Source organism: Sinohyriopsis cumingii, chromosome 14, assembly GCF_028554795.1.
Source record: "Sinohyriopsis cumingii isolate HCF-2022 chromosome 14, ASM2855479v2, whole genome shotgun sequence".
Classification (NCBI taxonomy): Eukaryota; Metazoa; Mollusca; class Bivalvia; order Unionida; family Unionidae; genus Sinohyriopsis; species Sinohyriopsis cumingii.
In genome coordinates, this window is record NC_142974.1 from 65,217,277 (window position 1) to 65,232,967 (window position 15,691).

At 34.1% G+C, this 15,691-nt stretch overlaps 2 protein-coding genes across 2 annotated transcripts; both read right to left on the reverse strand.

Annotated features, from left to right (window-relative positions):
* Positions 1-9,540: 9,540 nt before the first annotated feature.
* Positions 9,541-12,695, reverse strand: LOC149784026 (uncharacterized). Its single transcript, XM_089932118.1, has one exon. It carries the CDS (start codon positions 11,883-11,885, stop codon positions 10,665-10,667), a length of 1,221 nt encoding a protein of 406 aa, XP_089788244.1. The 5' UTR covers positions 11,886-12,695; the 3' UTR covers positions 9,541-10,664.
* Positions 12,696-13,844: 1,149 nt separating this feature from the next.
* Positions 13,845-14,367, reverse strand: LOC149784027 (uncharacterized). Its single transcript, XM_089932119.1, has one exon. The coding sequence runs from the start codon at positions 14,360-14,362 to the stop codon at positions 13,973-13,975; it is 390 nt and encodes a 129-aa protein (XP_089788245.1). The 5' UTR covers positions 14,363-14,367; the 3' UTR covers positions 13,845-13,972.
* Between the last annotated feature and the right edge of the window lie 1,324 nt (positions 14,368-15,691).

Consider the following 15,691-nt stretch of genomic DNA (forward strand, 5'->3'; position numbering starts at 1 on the left):
GCAAATAAAACAAATGGCATATTACTTGAAATGGGAATAGTACTCTAATTTGATTCAAGGGGAACACATGGCAGCTACTTTTCAGTTTAAAAGCCAATCATGTATGTAATACCTGGGAAACATGGAAAAACACTTTCTCTACTACACGAGGCAAAAAATATCTATAAAGACAGAATACTTTTATTGTTATTATACCTTTGCTAATGTAAGCTTAATAAAGGAGAGCTATGTTACAGAAGTTATTACTTAGCATAGGAAAAGTTAGTACAGAAACATTGTAATCCCGAGAAGTCACTATTGACAATAAGAATATTCAGGTTATATATATAAAAAGATAAATAGTTTTGGTGATCTACTAGCTGTTGGCTTGGAAACATGTAATATGTTCACTACTGCATTCAATTTTGATGCTGAAGCTACCTTACTCTCCCAGCAGAATATGTCCAAGTGTTTGAAAATAGTGAGGATTGATTTTGGATTGTTTCAATCAATAATTATAACATTCTGTTTATGTTTAAAAAAAAACATATAAGCCTTCAAAAGTGATCATTACCTATAAAACAACCTGAATTTAATGCATATTTATCTCAGACTTTAGTTTGCTGCTATAATATGCAATGTCATTTCTTTCAAGTTTTTAATGTAAATGTTTTTTCCTTTTATTTTGTTTTTCATAAAGTAAGTACTGTAAATGTTTCAACATTCAGCCCACTCCATATTAATTTGTGTTTTTTTAATAATTGTTCTTTAGAATATTTGATACTAATTTAAATATTGTATAAATAATCTGGATTATACATTAACAGTAACATTTGATAAGAGACAAATATAAACATTAATAACAAAATTAACTTTATAACTTTTACTTGATAATGAATAGGTGTATTTTGTGGGTTCTGTATCACTACACCCACCCCAATATAATAAAAATAAAATATATCAACTTACCATAAGTGGTTGGATTCCATTTCAGTGTCCTATCAGCAGTATATATATACTGTATCCAAATTCTCATCGTAGCTTTGGTCCATCATAATACAACTGGCTAACTCAGTATAGGTTGAGTGTCCTATTTAACTCAAATTCACAATATGTTGTCTTTCATCATATTAATGGTTTAATGAATAGAGGTAGATTGTCATCATAAATTTTGATGTTCACAATTTGTAATCATTCATCATACTTCTGGCTAATTCAATAAAGGTAGATAATCATTGTAAACTTCATGTTATCAATACATTGACATTTACAATACCATTGGTTTAATGAATACAGTTAGATTGTCATCATAAACTTTGATGTCATCATAAACTTTGATGTTCACGACATGTATTCTTTCATCATACTACTGACTCACTGAATACATATAGATTGTCAATTTAAACCTCATGTTCACAATATGAAGTTTTACATCATAATACTGGTTTAATGAATACTGGTAGATTGTCATCTTAAACTTCATGTTCACAATATGTAGTCTTTTATCACACTAGAGTATTTGCATTACCCATAAACTAAAACAATATATATAGAGAGAGAGAGAGAGAGAGAGAGAGAGAGATGAGAAGATACTATAAAGAAATATATGAGCCAGGCAACCTTGCCCTATTTAATATGGAGTAGAGGAGTGGGGCAATAATGGTGGTAAGAACAGCAAAAGTAATTAGCATGCTCAAATAATGTAAAAGGAATAAAAATAAAAGCTGAGGACAAGAGACTACATTTTGTGTGAAGCCAACCTTTTAATTATTTACAAATTAAAATAGAAACTTGAACACTTATCCTTATGATACAAAACATTAATTTGGGAGGTTAATGTTGAAGCAACATTAATATTACCAAAATCTATGGTTTAGGAAAACTGACAGAATAAGACAAGTTATAGCTATCGTGGATTCAACCAGTATCAATTAGGATTTTGTTATGAGGTGTGGTATTCAAGTAAATTAGTACGCTGAGAAAGGCTTAATTGTGCACTGGAACAAAGCAAATCCATATTTGATTTGTTCATTTCAGGGCTTATATCAAACTTAGTAACAGTATACATAACATTTAACTTTCAAAATTCACACAGATACATCTATGTTTTATCACTGTACCATATATACTCACTTATAAGTCAAGTCAAACTGCAAATAACAGATCCTGATCTGATGTAGCATAATATGCCTGCAGATCAGGGTTGATGTGATTCTACTTACTATTCCTAATAAACTGCAAAGACCCAGATCTGCCAGCATATTATGCAAAGGCATATCTGGGCCAGTGAAATTAGCATTTGGGCTCATCTTATAAGCAAGTATATGCAGTAATTTTCATAAATATTCCAAAACATAACAGTTACAAACAGTTGTATAATCGTCTTAACTGATGCTATCATTGTTATTGGGAGCAAATCTAGAGACGTGAGACAAGGCAATCCTTACCATCACTGATCTAGATGTTATCATTGTTATTGGGAGCAAATCTAGAGACATGAGACAAGGCAATCCTTACCATCACTGATCTAGATGCTCCTACTGAAATCCAAAATACGAATAATTAGAATATATGATGTAATAATTTAAACACAAATTTACCTATGATCTCGAAAACCATGTTCATTGGAGATAATGTTGTGTTATTGGAAACATAAATATAGAAGTAAAAATTGTCATTAGTTTTCCCTTTTAACTGATACAAACAAGTGTACGTGAGTTCAGTGTAACCAAAGTCCAAAAGCACAATGACAAAATATGACAATATTGTTATATTTATATATGTGAAGTCGGATATAGCACTGACTCTTTTCTAATAGCTTTTGATACAGAACTAGTGACATAATTACACAAGAATTAACCAAGTTAATCCTTTTGTTTTCTTGACAATGTGAATCCTATAAGAGATTCAGTTTTGTGTTTGGGTATGCAAATTAGTGACAAATAACTACACAAGAACTAACCAAGTTAATCCTTTTGTTTTCTTGACATTGTAAATCCTATAAGAGATTCAGTTTTGTGTTTGGGTATGCAAATTAGTGACAAATAACTACACAAGATCTAACCAAGTTAACCCTTGGGTTTTCTTGACAGTGTAAATCCTATATAAGATTGATAGTATTTAAAATACAGTGAAATGTTTACAAAGCAATCTATAACATTTGGGTAATTCGGGTAATTACTTAATTATTAATTAAATAAGTCTATAATTAAAAAAAAAAAAAAAACTTTCTTCACGCACATCCAGAGATCACCTATATAGCTATTCAGAAAGCGCTAAGAAAATATTAAATGTATTTAACATGTCAAGAAATGTTGTTAAATATTTTCACGGAAAATGTCACATGTTCTTGAGCACATGTAACGATTGGAGCAGCGAAACGACTTGACAGAAAATATCGTGGATATTCCGATTGCAAATTTGCCGGGTTAAGCCGAGATGTAGCGATTGGAATTGGGTTACAATTAATACTTCTAGTTCAGTACCCACGAATGTAGTTCTAGTCTATTTTTAGAACATTTTTTCCTCTCTCATTTTGATGGTGATAGAAGAGTTTTATTAATGCATTTTTGGTAGGGATTTAAAGGTAATTGTTTATTCTTTATTCTTTATGCATGAGCTTAGGTTGTTGTTGTCTGTATGCATTTCGGTGACAGTGCACAGTGAGTAACAAGGCCTTGGTGATGATCTGGAAGTGAAATCTGTGTTCTGTTTACATCCTGCTATGTTGACAGTCCAGCATCTCAAAAAAGAGCAGGTCAACCTTTGACGAGAACTTCACCGTGAAGTCATCTTTGAAGGTATTTTAGATTAACATATGATTTGCATTGATTGTCACACAGTGGAAAGGTCAGTACTGAGAAACAAATGTAGAGAACATATAGTAAAATTAATTGTGTTCTATGTCCTGTCAGGGCAGTATTGGAGTAAAGTTTAAATTGGTATAAAATCTTTATTATAACCGATAGACACATGAAATTTGAATATGTTATGTATATTGACTTTGAAAATATAAGAATGAAATTAAAAGTAAAAAATTAATTTTTATTTTTTAAAATATTAATAAAAATTTTAAAAAATTAAATTTAAAAAATGTTTCCAAAAATGCACATATATAATATTTTTTGGAATGATATTAAATGTTATCAGCATGTATATATTTCTACACCATTTACAAGCTCCAATGTTGGATGTTTGTCACATTTTGTCAGAGAAAATATCTTTGTAGGTCAAAATTAGACCTTCATTTAAAATACTCGAAGACAAAATTATACTTTGTATTGGCCATTCAGACTATTTATTAGGGGTCCAAGCAGTTAATTTATGTGTTTATGATGGGGTCACTTCCTGAGTAACACACATCTGCTTGTATAGCCTTCAGTAATTGTTTATAAACATAGTTATAAGGTATTTAGTGAGAGGACAGCGATGAAAACTTTATACTAGAACCTACTCAAGTTCTCTACTAAATCATTTTAAGCTGTCTGAGAATGAAATACAGGTCAAAGGGATAAAATATGCTTTCCCAAGGTATATTTACCCTTGGATGTAAGAAAACAGCAAAACTATGTAAGTTGAACACAAAATGCATTCCATTTTATTGTTCAGTTTGGTTACGATATTGATTGGTGTAGTTCGGCATTGTGGCCATATGATATTATGGGAATTCTAATGATCCATCTTGCTTTATGCATTATTAAGTACTAATAATATTTGTTAACTGACACTCTAAAGATTACATAAGAAATATTCAAACAGGTTATTTGAATTTAACTTTGTACAACTGATCTTAACATTGTTACAACATTGTTACATATCCCACATAAAAAAATATCCATACATTTTAGAATGTTTGGGATCAAAAGTTCACATTCAGTACATCATATAGACTGAAATTGTACCTATAGTGAATCTGTAAGGCACATTTCTGGCTGCATGCACTGAAAATATCCCAAAATGTTATTTTCATCATGAATATTCCTATTCAATTTAGTACCTTGACAGAGTGCAGTATTGAAGCATCAGCTGATATCTGATTCCACTGAATCAATGAGCTTAATAATTGGTAACCAACACTCTTAAAAAATCACTATAAATGTTCAAACAGATCATTTTAATTATGTTTGCACATATGATCATAATAAGTATATTGTATATGACCCACATATGCAAATTTCCATCCTTGTTTACAAGTTTTGGGAATCAGAATTTCACATTTAGTTGATGATATAGGATTTACTGGTACCTATAGTTGATCTGTGTGACCACATTTGGTTGTATTCACTTGCAATATCCAAAATTGTTATTTCCCTCATGAATAAGATTGCTTATAGTAATATATTCTAATTTAGTACATTGTCACTCGACTTTCCTGTATTCTGGTATGTACTAATGTTTGCAAACCTCACCGCCCCAACATTGCCTTAAACTTTATGATACATAGTCTACCTGATTAGTTATTTAACTTGTAAATGGCTAAATATACTTCTGGAAACCTCATACATTTTTAGGATGAATTTATCACTTTAATACATGGCCATTGCTTCACACTTCTGAGTGTCACTCTGTCAAGTTTAATATTTTTCCCCATGCTTGCAACCTTAATGTTATTTTGAAATCACCATATCTAACACATTTTAACTTCATTTACCTAGATCTTACTGTTTTCTAGAACTAAGTGAAACATATTATATCTTTTCAGGTCTAGCCTGGTATCTGAAACAAAGTGTTAGAGTTGGATCAGCTTGGAAGCTCTCCAGTAGTCCGGTGGTGACAGCAAGATTTAATAAGGGCATGTGCAGTGTACTGCCATAAGTGATAAAAATTAGTTCATATCACCACACTGATATATATAGCACCTCAAAGACATGGCTTAGGTCTTCACAAGAGAGATCAGCACCATTTTTTAGTAAGGTAGATCCTCCCTAGAAACTATTTTCCTATCCCATTGTCACCTTTTGTAGTTATCAACATTGAAATGGAATGCATTTTTACTATAAAACATGGTAGTAGTCCCATCAGAACTTTAAATCTGAATGTGATATTAGTTATGGAAACAACTGCCTAAGTACCTGACACAATAAATGTGGAACATATCATCTGTCTTTGTTTCTTTAGTGTGTACACCTATATGCATCTGTACAGGTATATTGCGGTTTGATGCCAAAATCACTATGAGCTATGTTGCTTTACTACCCCTGGGAAAAATGTTATCAGTTCTAAAGACCCAAACTACCATTTGTTTTAAATACCATTCATTAGTGAACTTTTCTGTCTAAAATTTGTCAAACTGTGTTTTAAAACTTGTATGAAATTTAAGTTTTCAATAAAATTTAGTTTGTAAAATTAAAATGTTTATTTAAATTGCCATTAAAATTTAATTTATCAACATTTGTAATTTTCAAACAAATTTTCAGACAGATTTTATCTTGTATTACAATTAGGTTTTTACTGCATTGAAAAATTCCTATAATTAAGGAAGATATAGCAAATTTAGTTTTGGTTTCTCAAGAGCACTTGGACCAAAACTTGCACCCTGTGGAAAACCAGCACTACATACTTTCTGACAGGTGTCACATGTTTTGTTTGCAAGGAAATTCAAAAAGACTTCATGTATAAAGTTGAAATAGGTATTGCATGTAAATATAAAAGTTTGACTAAAATTGGCATAAAACATGGGGCCTGTCAGGAATCGGGTTACAATTAATACTTCCAGTTCATTACCCACGAATGTAGTTCTAGTCTATTTTTAGAACATATTTTCCTCTCTCATTTTGGTGGTGATAGAAGTGTTTTATTTATGCATTTTTAAATATTTTAAAAATATACCCCCACCCCCACCCAAACACTCCCATATTTGATGTCCCATCATCATAAACTGCCGCACTGCAGACATCTTAGCAATATGGCTTGAAATGTTAAAGCTATGTTAACAATAATAATTTATAATAAAAAATACACAAAAAACAATAACACTCCCATCAGTTTGTTTACTGTCAACTCGCCGAGTGAATACAGTGTAATTAGCGAGGGATGTTATAAAACCCACTACTGCTGTGTGAGAAAACTTCAATCACTCTAATGAAATGTGAAACATTATTTTCATGTTGTTAAAAACTAGTAAACTGTTAATATTAGCCCAGTATTTGCCCCTTACTCTTATTAAGATTACCAACTTACCCTACTTTTATCGACAACTGTACAAAGCAAAGCATGTTATTTATGAATGGAGAACTGACTGTCTAGTTTACCAATAATTAGTGGTCACTAGGCTTTAACATACATAGGAAAAACTTTTTCTAAGCAGTGACTAGACTAGAAGGAAATTCCCCTGATGATGAGAACATCCACTGTTCAGGGTGGATACAATCCTGAGTGGACAATCCATAATCAACAATGCACATACTGTAAGTCTAATAACTTACACATCATCACAAGATGTAAAACAAATCTGCTACACTCAAACATGGTTGTGTGTGTATGTGTGAGGAGATGAGTTTGTTGCTCTTTATTCCTTGTGAAATAAATAGTCGAACAAATGAGATAAAAACTTAAGGCAGTTGATAATTGTGATTATTTTTGATGTTATGTCTGAAGAATTTTCAATATCTTTTCCTTCACATGATTTCCATATGCTTGTGCATGTGAATATGGTAAATGTTAATGAAGGAATTCTTGTCTGATTCAACATACAAACTACATATTGGTTTCGAGTACAATCTGACCTATATGACTATTTTTGACCAGAGAATTTTTTAAACTTTAAAAAAAAATGAAAAAACCCATTCACCATCAAGTCAGTGAAGCTGTATATAGCTAACTGTTTATACATCTGTTGATTTACTAACTACATCTAGGCTGCTCCAGTGGCATAAGTGGTTAGAGTGTTTGCCTTGGATGTGGGAGGTCTTGGTTTTGAACCCAAGATGAGCCAAAGACTTATAACAAATGGTACTAGAAGCTGCCTTGCTTGATGCTCAGCATTAAGAGGTTAGTGTTAGGACTGGTTGTCTTGGTGTCAGGATAATAGGACTGGGTGAGACATTATGCCCATGTTTGCAGCATGATGCCTCAATGCTAGAAATTACTATACATTGCCACACTATAGACATAATAGTTATATGACTGAAAAATTGTTAAAGCTATGTTAAAAATCCAAATCACACACGCACACACACACACACACACACATCTACATCTGTGTGATTAAATCATCCAAATTCAGATGACCATTGCTGCTTTATATCAAAATCAGATTTATATAAATCAACAGAGTCATGTCTCTAATCATCCAGTCTCAAGAAATGGCACAAGAAAATGCATGGCCTCTAATTTGGATAATGAAGGATCTGACCCAGGTCACATTAAATAACATATATATCTTAAATAACATCCAAGTCACATGACATATTGGTCATTTACTTCAGTGGCTATAGTTTCCAATAGGAGATTTTCTAAAAAGGTGCTGCTACAAATTTAAAAAAAGAACAGCTCAAAAGAGCAGCAAGATGTGATTTCATGTAGATGGTGTGCAAGCATCCAAAAATTCTTTTACAAGCATAGAAAGGCACTATTACTGGGATGTACTAGAGGTGTCCAGAAGTTCTTATGCATGGTAACGGTTTCAGTAATTACATGTTTTCCATCAATTTATGTGGTGTTCTACAGTTTTGTATTTCGCCTAGGGTTACAATTTTAAAGAAAAATAATTTCCCTGGGTGTCCTAACTGGTTATACTGGCTATTAAAACTGACCTTGTAGATCATAGGTATTGTTCAGATAATCTTTAATTCCCTTTATTTTGGTGTATACTTGATGGGTGTAACATGGGTTATAGAGTATACAACTTGGCCTTACTCCAGATGTGCACCTTTCAAAATGCTGCTTGCTCCACTTGGTCATTTTTGCTTCCAGGACTTCAAAGGTAAATTGTACGAAAAAAGTCGATAGCTTTTTTTTAATACATTTTATATATTTTGTAATTCATCCATTGAACTTTTAGAAGCTGGTATTGTCTAGTTGGGCAAAATTCATTTTCCCTATTTTAATAGGTGCTAAAGATAGTGTGCTTTAGACTAATTCAGGCTGATGTTTTTTTAAGCACAAGGGAGTAGAAATTTTAGTTAGCAATATGCTTTGATCAGGTACAATTTGCACAAGTAGAATATCCAAAGAGATGTCAGCCATATTACATCAAAGTAGCATAGAGGTATGCCAACGTTCTTTCCACTGTGCATGTTTCAAATGCAAACAACGTCCCCTTACATATGTCACTCTTTCAAAAGGACACAAAAACTGATGAGTGCTCCCTCAAGTGTGCAGTGTGGTGTCTTGACAAATTAGTGCTCTGACTAACAACTTCCTACATATTTCACATGATTAGTGTCATTACTAACATGCGCTGTACTCTCTTTCTCAACCCTATTCTGTGCATGCATGATATTATATACAAAAGTCACAAGACAAAGAGTCACAAAAAGATGAACAAATGGCGAATACAACACAGGAGGCTTATTGTAAGGAAACTGTATCTGAACAAATAGTGAATACAACACAGGAGGCTTATTGTAACGAAAATTTTATCTGAACAAATAGCAAATACAACACAGGAGGCTTATTGTAAGGAAATTGTATCTGAACAAATAGCAAATACAACACAGGAGGCTTATTGTAAGGAAAATTTTATCTGAACAAATAGCGAATACAACACAGGAGGCTTATTGTAAGGAAAATTGTATCTGAACAAATAGCGAATACAACACAGGAGGCTTATTGTAAGGAAAATGTTATCTGAACAAACAGCGAATACAACATAGGAGGCTTATTGTAAGGAAACATTTATCTGAACAAATAGCTATTACAATACAGGGGGCTTATTGTAAAGAAAATTTTATCTGAACAAATAGCTATTACAATACAGGAGGCTTATTGTAAGGAAAAATTTATCTGAAATGACATTTGCAAACTATCCAGAGGTTATATCATCTTATGGGATAAAAAAACAAAAGTTAGAAACGGTTATCTCAAATCAAAGCCTCGCATGTGTCTCGTTTGTTTTTCATTACAATGACTGTTCAATTTAAAAAGAAAATGCTCTGTTTGATACACGATTTTATTAATACTTGTATATTATATAGGAGACATATTGTAGAAGTTCTATACTATAAAATAAGACGTGTCAATCAAATTCAGTAGAAAATAAATAACTTATGTCATATAATTAAAACTGGAAATATAAATTCACTTTAATATTAGAAGGATGCAGATATTATATATTATCAATTTTATTGCCTTGCTCCATTTTGTTATTGTCAGTTATAATTATTCTTATTACAGTCTAAGTGCAACAAAAAAAGAAAGAAAGAAAAAAAACCCAACAATTGTTGGTATTTATCGGGAGGCATATCCTTTTGATATGGTATATGCTTGTCTCTGGTTCATATTGCTTTCCTCATATTATCCTGGCAGTACGATTTTAACTGCAAATTTAATAGTTTATATGAATAAATCAACCTCAAATAAAATGAAAACTGGGGAAGCAGTAATATATGAGTCATTATTTATATGGGGCGAGTTGACTGAAAGTGGGGGAGTCAACTCCAAAGTGAGGGTGAGTTGTGCAAAGTTGGGGCATTTGGTACAGAGGTGGCTTTGTAATGGGGTGAGTTGACTAGCAACCCAACTTTCTACATTCCACATTTGAACTGTTTCTCACCAGTGTGCACCATCCGGTGTCTTGACAAAGTATCACTGCGTCTAAACAATTTCCTGCATATTTCACATGCATAGGGCTTTTCACCAGTGTGTATCTTCATGTGTGCTGTCAAACTATATTTCCTACTAAAAAATTTCCCACATACTTCACATTTGAATGGTTTCTCACCAGTGTGAACCTTCATGTGTGTAGATAAGCCACTCTTCTGGGTAAACAATTTCCCACAGGTTTCACATCTAAATCGTTTATCATCTGTGTGCATCATCTTGTGTGTTGACAAATGCGAGCTTTGGCTAAACAATTTCCCACATATTTCACACCTAAATGGCTTCTCACCAGTGTGGATTTTCATGTGTGATGACAAGCCAGATTTCTGTTTGAATAATTTTCCGCAAATTTCACATCTGAATGGTTTGTCATCAGTATGCACCATCAGATGTCTTGATAAATTATGACTCATAGTAAACAATTTACCACATATTTTACAGGAGTAAGATTTGTCATCAGTATGCGTCTTTAGGTGTGTTGACAAACTAGAGCTCTGGCTGAGCAGTTTCCCACATATTTCACATTTTAACGGGGTGTGACTAGTATGTACCTTTAGGTGTGCTGACAAACTGTACCTCAATCTAAACAACTTTCCACAAAATTCACATTTGAATGGTTTCTCACCAGTGTGTATCTTTATGTGTGCTGACAAACCAAAATTCCGGCTAAACGATTTCCCACAAACTTCACATTTGAATGGTCTATCACCAGTGTGTATCAACAAGTGTGATGATAAACTAATACTCTGGTTAAACTGCTTTCCACAAAATTCACATTCGTATGGTTTGTCACCAGTATGTATCCTAAGGTGTGATGACAAATTACTGCTCTGGCTGAACAATTTCCCACACACTTCACATTTGAATGGTTTATCACCTGTATGTATCTTCAAATGCGATGACAAATTAGAGGTCCATCGAAACAATTTCCCACAAATTTCACATTTGAATGGTTTATCACCTGTATGTATCTTCAAATGTGATGACAAATTAGAGGTCCATCGAAACAATTTTCCACAAATTTCACATTTGAATGGTTCATCACCTGTATGTATTTTCAAATGCGATGACAAATTTGAGCTCCATCGAAACAATTTCCCACAAATTTCACATTTGACGGGTTTCTCTAGAGTCCTCACCGCCATGTCTTGAGAAACGCTTTCTCTGGCTGAAAGATTTCCCTCGAACTTCACGTTTAAATGGTTCGTCACTAGTATGCATCTTCATTTGATGTGTTGCATTCGAATATCTGGGTTCAGACCACGAACTGTTTTGTTATATTACCTACAGTCTGACTATACATTCGCGTTTGTTTGTAAAAAGAAACAAAATCCGGATTTCAATAACGAAAATGTTTAATGTGATAAAAAGTGCACAAAACTAAGTCACCTGAATCACTGATTTATAATTTCTAACCAAACTGTGACCAGAATGACACTAATACTGGCATCCCCTGTAACTTTCTTGCTTAACTGACTTTCCATACTAACACGGCGCCATATTGCTTACGCTATGCGTAAGTTTATTTGGTATGACGGTACCAATTGTTTTTCCATAGAACTCAATGCTAATCTTTTGTGAAATAAATCTACTTTCTATCCAACCCTTGTGGGTCGATTGGAAGCAACGATACGAACTCCTATGGAATCGTGCCAGTAAAGGTACATTAACACACGCTACAACGTATCAGGTGTTACCCGGCCGATTTAGAATCACAGTTGAACAAAGCCTACTGGGGGTCATAGTTCTGTTTCCGGGTCAATAAAAACAGGTTTTGTAATTTTTTTTTTTTTTTTAATGCAAGGCATAGTCGACCAACACCTTTAAATTCAGATAGAACTACTGGGCTCAACACCAACCGGAAACATTTTATTATGGTCTGACCGCATCTCGAGAGCAAAAATTTTGTATGATTCGCACTTGCTTGATTGTTCTTGTATGCATATCAGTGTAAATGGGCAAATCACACGTTTAGCTAAATAATTTCCCCAGATTTTACATTTTGTCCAGAGTGTCCACATTATATATCATCTATCTGTACTTGCTGGTATCACCTAACTAGTGTGTTTAGCAACAGGCGGCGCAGCTAGAGGGCTCTGGGAATCGAGTTCAACATTTTCAAGCCTTTTACCCTGGCCTCCAATGATGCTCCTCTCGTGCAACACGCGCCGCTGAATCGACTCAGGTCACAATTCATTTTTCTATATATTCTCTTTGTTTATCAGTCATGAACTTTCCATTGTGTCCAAATTATCATAAATCATTTTTATTATAAAATACCTTTAAATATGAATTCACTGTGATGTTCCTGAATAGTGAAGTGGGGCCATAGGGAGACAAAGGGACTGTAATGTTAAAAAGGGGTATTTGCCTTATAGCGACAATGGAAATTTAACATCGGAAAATTTTGAATGCCTCATAGCGACAAGGGAATTTAACATGGGAATGTATTTGGGGCCTGTATAGTGACAAGGGGAATTTAACATGGGGTATAGATTGTGGGTCTGTATAGCCTCAAGGGAAATTGAACATGAGAAATTGAACATGGTGGGTCTGTATAGTGTTATGGAACATGGGAGATTTATAGAACACAGATAATAGACAACAGACATTTAAAAAAAAAGAAATAGAAAGAAATGTAGGCATGAAAGGGAATCTCTTTTCGAACCATTGGAGTGGCCCTGAAAAGGGCCTTTGGTTTTATGTTAACGTACCATACTGTTAACATAGAGGGCACCGCTTAGGTCTTCTTCTTGTCCTTAAACTCTGTCTTACTTCGGCACCGTAGATCATCACTCTCTTTAAACAACCTTGTCTTTTTACGTAGATTCTTCTTTTCCACACACAGGTATCCGTCATCTTGACAATTGTCCACGTAGATCGGACGTAAGTAGTAAGGTGGGGCACTATACGTACAATGGAAATTAGCATTACGGAGACCCCTGGGTGAATATACGTACAATGGAAATTTAACATGGCGAAAAATCGTGCGTTAATATACGTACAAGGGGAATTAACATGGGAAAAAATTGTGGGCCGATATACGTACAAGGGGAATTTAACATGGGAATAGAGTTTGGGGGTTGTTTAGGGACAAAGGGGAATTGAATATGGGTTTTTTTTTTAAATAAATTTTTTTTAAAAAAAGGGGTAGGCAATGGAAAGGCTATCTATTTTCGAGAAATATGGCTGGCCCTGAAAAGGGCCTTTGGGTTTTCTTCTTCTTCTGCTTCTAGTTTCTTCTTTTTCTCCACCAAGTTCTTATTTTATCTCCAACACTCTTTCTCTTCTTTTCTTTCTTTTTTTTCTCCTGCTCTTCTTTCTTCTTCTCTTCCTCCTCTTCTTTCTTCCTCTTTTCATTTTCTTCTTCTTTTTTAATTTTTTCATTCCATGCTCTCATCCGTATCCTTTCCTCTTCATCCTCCTTCTCCTCCTTTATTTCTTTCAACAGATCACTGATGATTACCTTCATTTTTCGTAAATTGTTTATCTCCATCTTCACTCGATGGGGACTATAAGAATAGTGATCCTCGTTTAGGTTAACCAACATTTGCTCTATCATTCCTAAATTGTCGAGGACGTTTTGCAATTTTTCCATTTTGTCCATTTGGTTAGAAGCCATCTTCTTTTTTTATTCTTTGCAGAATGGTTTGAACGACGAATACTGTGGGTTCTTATACGAAAAGCGCGGACGTGAAGGAAAACATCCCCCTACTTTTTCACTTCGTATAATAAAACCCTAACTATACTCTCCACATACGCTAAGAAACAATTAACAAAATCCATAATCTACTATCCACACAATCGTACGTGAGCGCTTACAAAACCCAAACTATACTCTCTACATACGCTAAGAAACAATAAACAAAATCCATAATCTACTATCCACACAATCCTACGTGAGCGCTTACAAAACCCAAACTATACTCTCCACATACGCTAAGAAACAATAAACAAAATCCATAATCTACTATCCACACAATCGTACGTGAGCAGTTACAAACACAAACACACAAACACATACCCTCGCACTATGAAAAAAGAGTTAGTGTTTATAATCACACTACTCTACCTACACACACACACGCACACACATTGGCAAATCGATAGTTATTTCTTTTCTAGAGTATTGGGTAGCCCTTAAAAGGGCTGGGGTTTTTTTTGAACTCCAGATGCACCTATCTAATGGTTGCACCTTCCTGGCCTGGCGTCACACACGCATCTTCTTCCCCAGTCTCCTTTCACCTTTCTTCTGGGGAGCGCAGAGGGAGGATGATTCGCTTCAACACCCCAATCCTCTGTTTCGGGAATATTGTACGACATCCTCTCTTCTAGTTTCTTTTCCTCCTCTTCCCTCTGTCTTCTCTCCTCCTCTTCGTTCTTCATTCTTTCCTCTTCTACTAAAGCCTCCGCGGCCAGTTCATTTAACAGGCGCCTGACATATTCCAGATGTATCTGGAGTTCAAGAAGTTTGCTTATTCTGCTATTCATTCTTGTGTTGATCTATCAACAAGGGTAGCTAGACTACCCAGCGAGTTTCAATTTATAGTGAAAGCGCGGACGTGATGGAAAACATCCCCCTAAAGCATAAAATTGATCTTACCTAGATCATATCCAAAAAACAACAACGCGCCGACCTAAAAGAAACACTCACTCACTTTTTTATGCTACCCATCACTATTTTAAAATTTTTTTATAAATCACTTCAATAGACTATCCACATACGCAAAGCAATCCAATCTAACCCCAAATTTACACCTCAAACACCAAAAACAAAAAAAGACATCATTTTAATCTACTATCCATACCAACTTACTTAACCACTTACAAACACAAACACACAAACACATACCCTCACATTTTTTTTAAAAAAGAGTTAGTGTTTATATTCACACTACTCTACCTACACACATTGGCAAATGGATTGTTATTTCTTTTCTAGAGTATTGGG

Coding starts and splice junctions, on each gene's coding strand:
- LOC149784027 (XM_089932119.1), bottom strand. CDS start 14,362: ATGGCTTCTAACCAAATGGACAAAATGGAAAAATTGCAAAACGTCCTC.
- LOC149784026 (XM_089932118.1), bottom strand. CDS start 11,885: ATGGCGGTGAGGACTCTAGAGAAACCCGTCAAATGTGAAATTTGTGGG.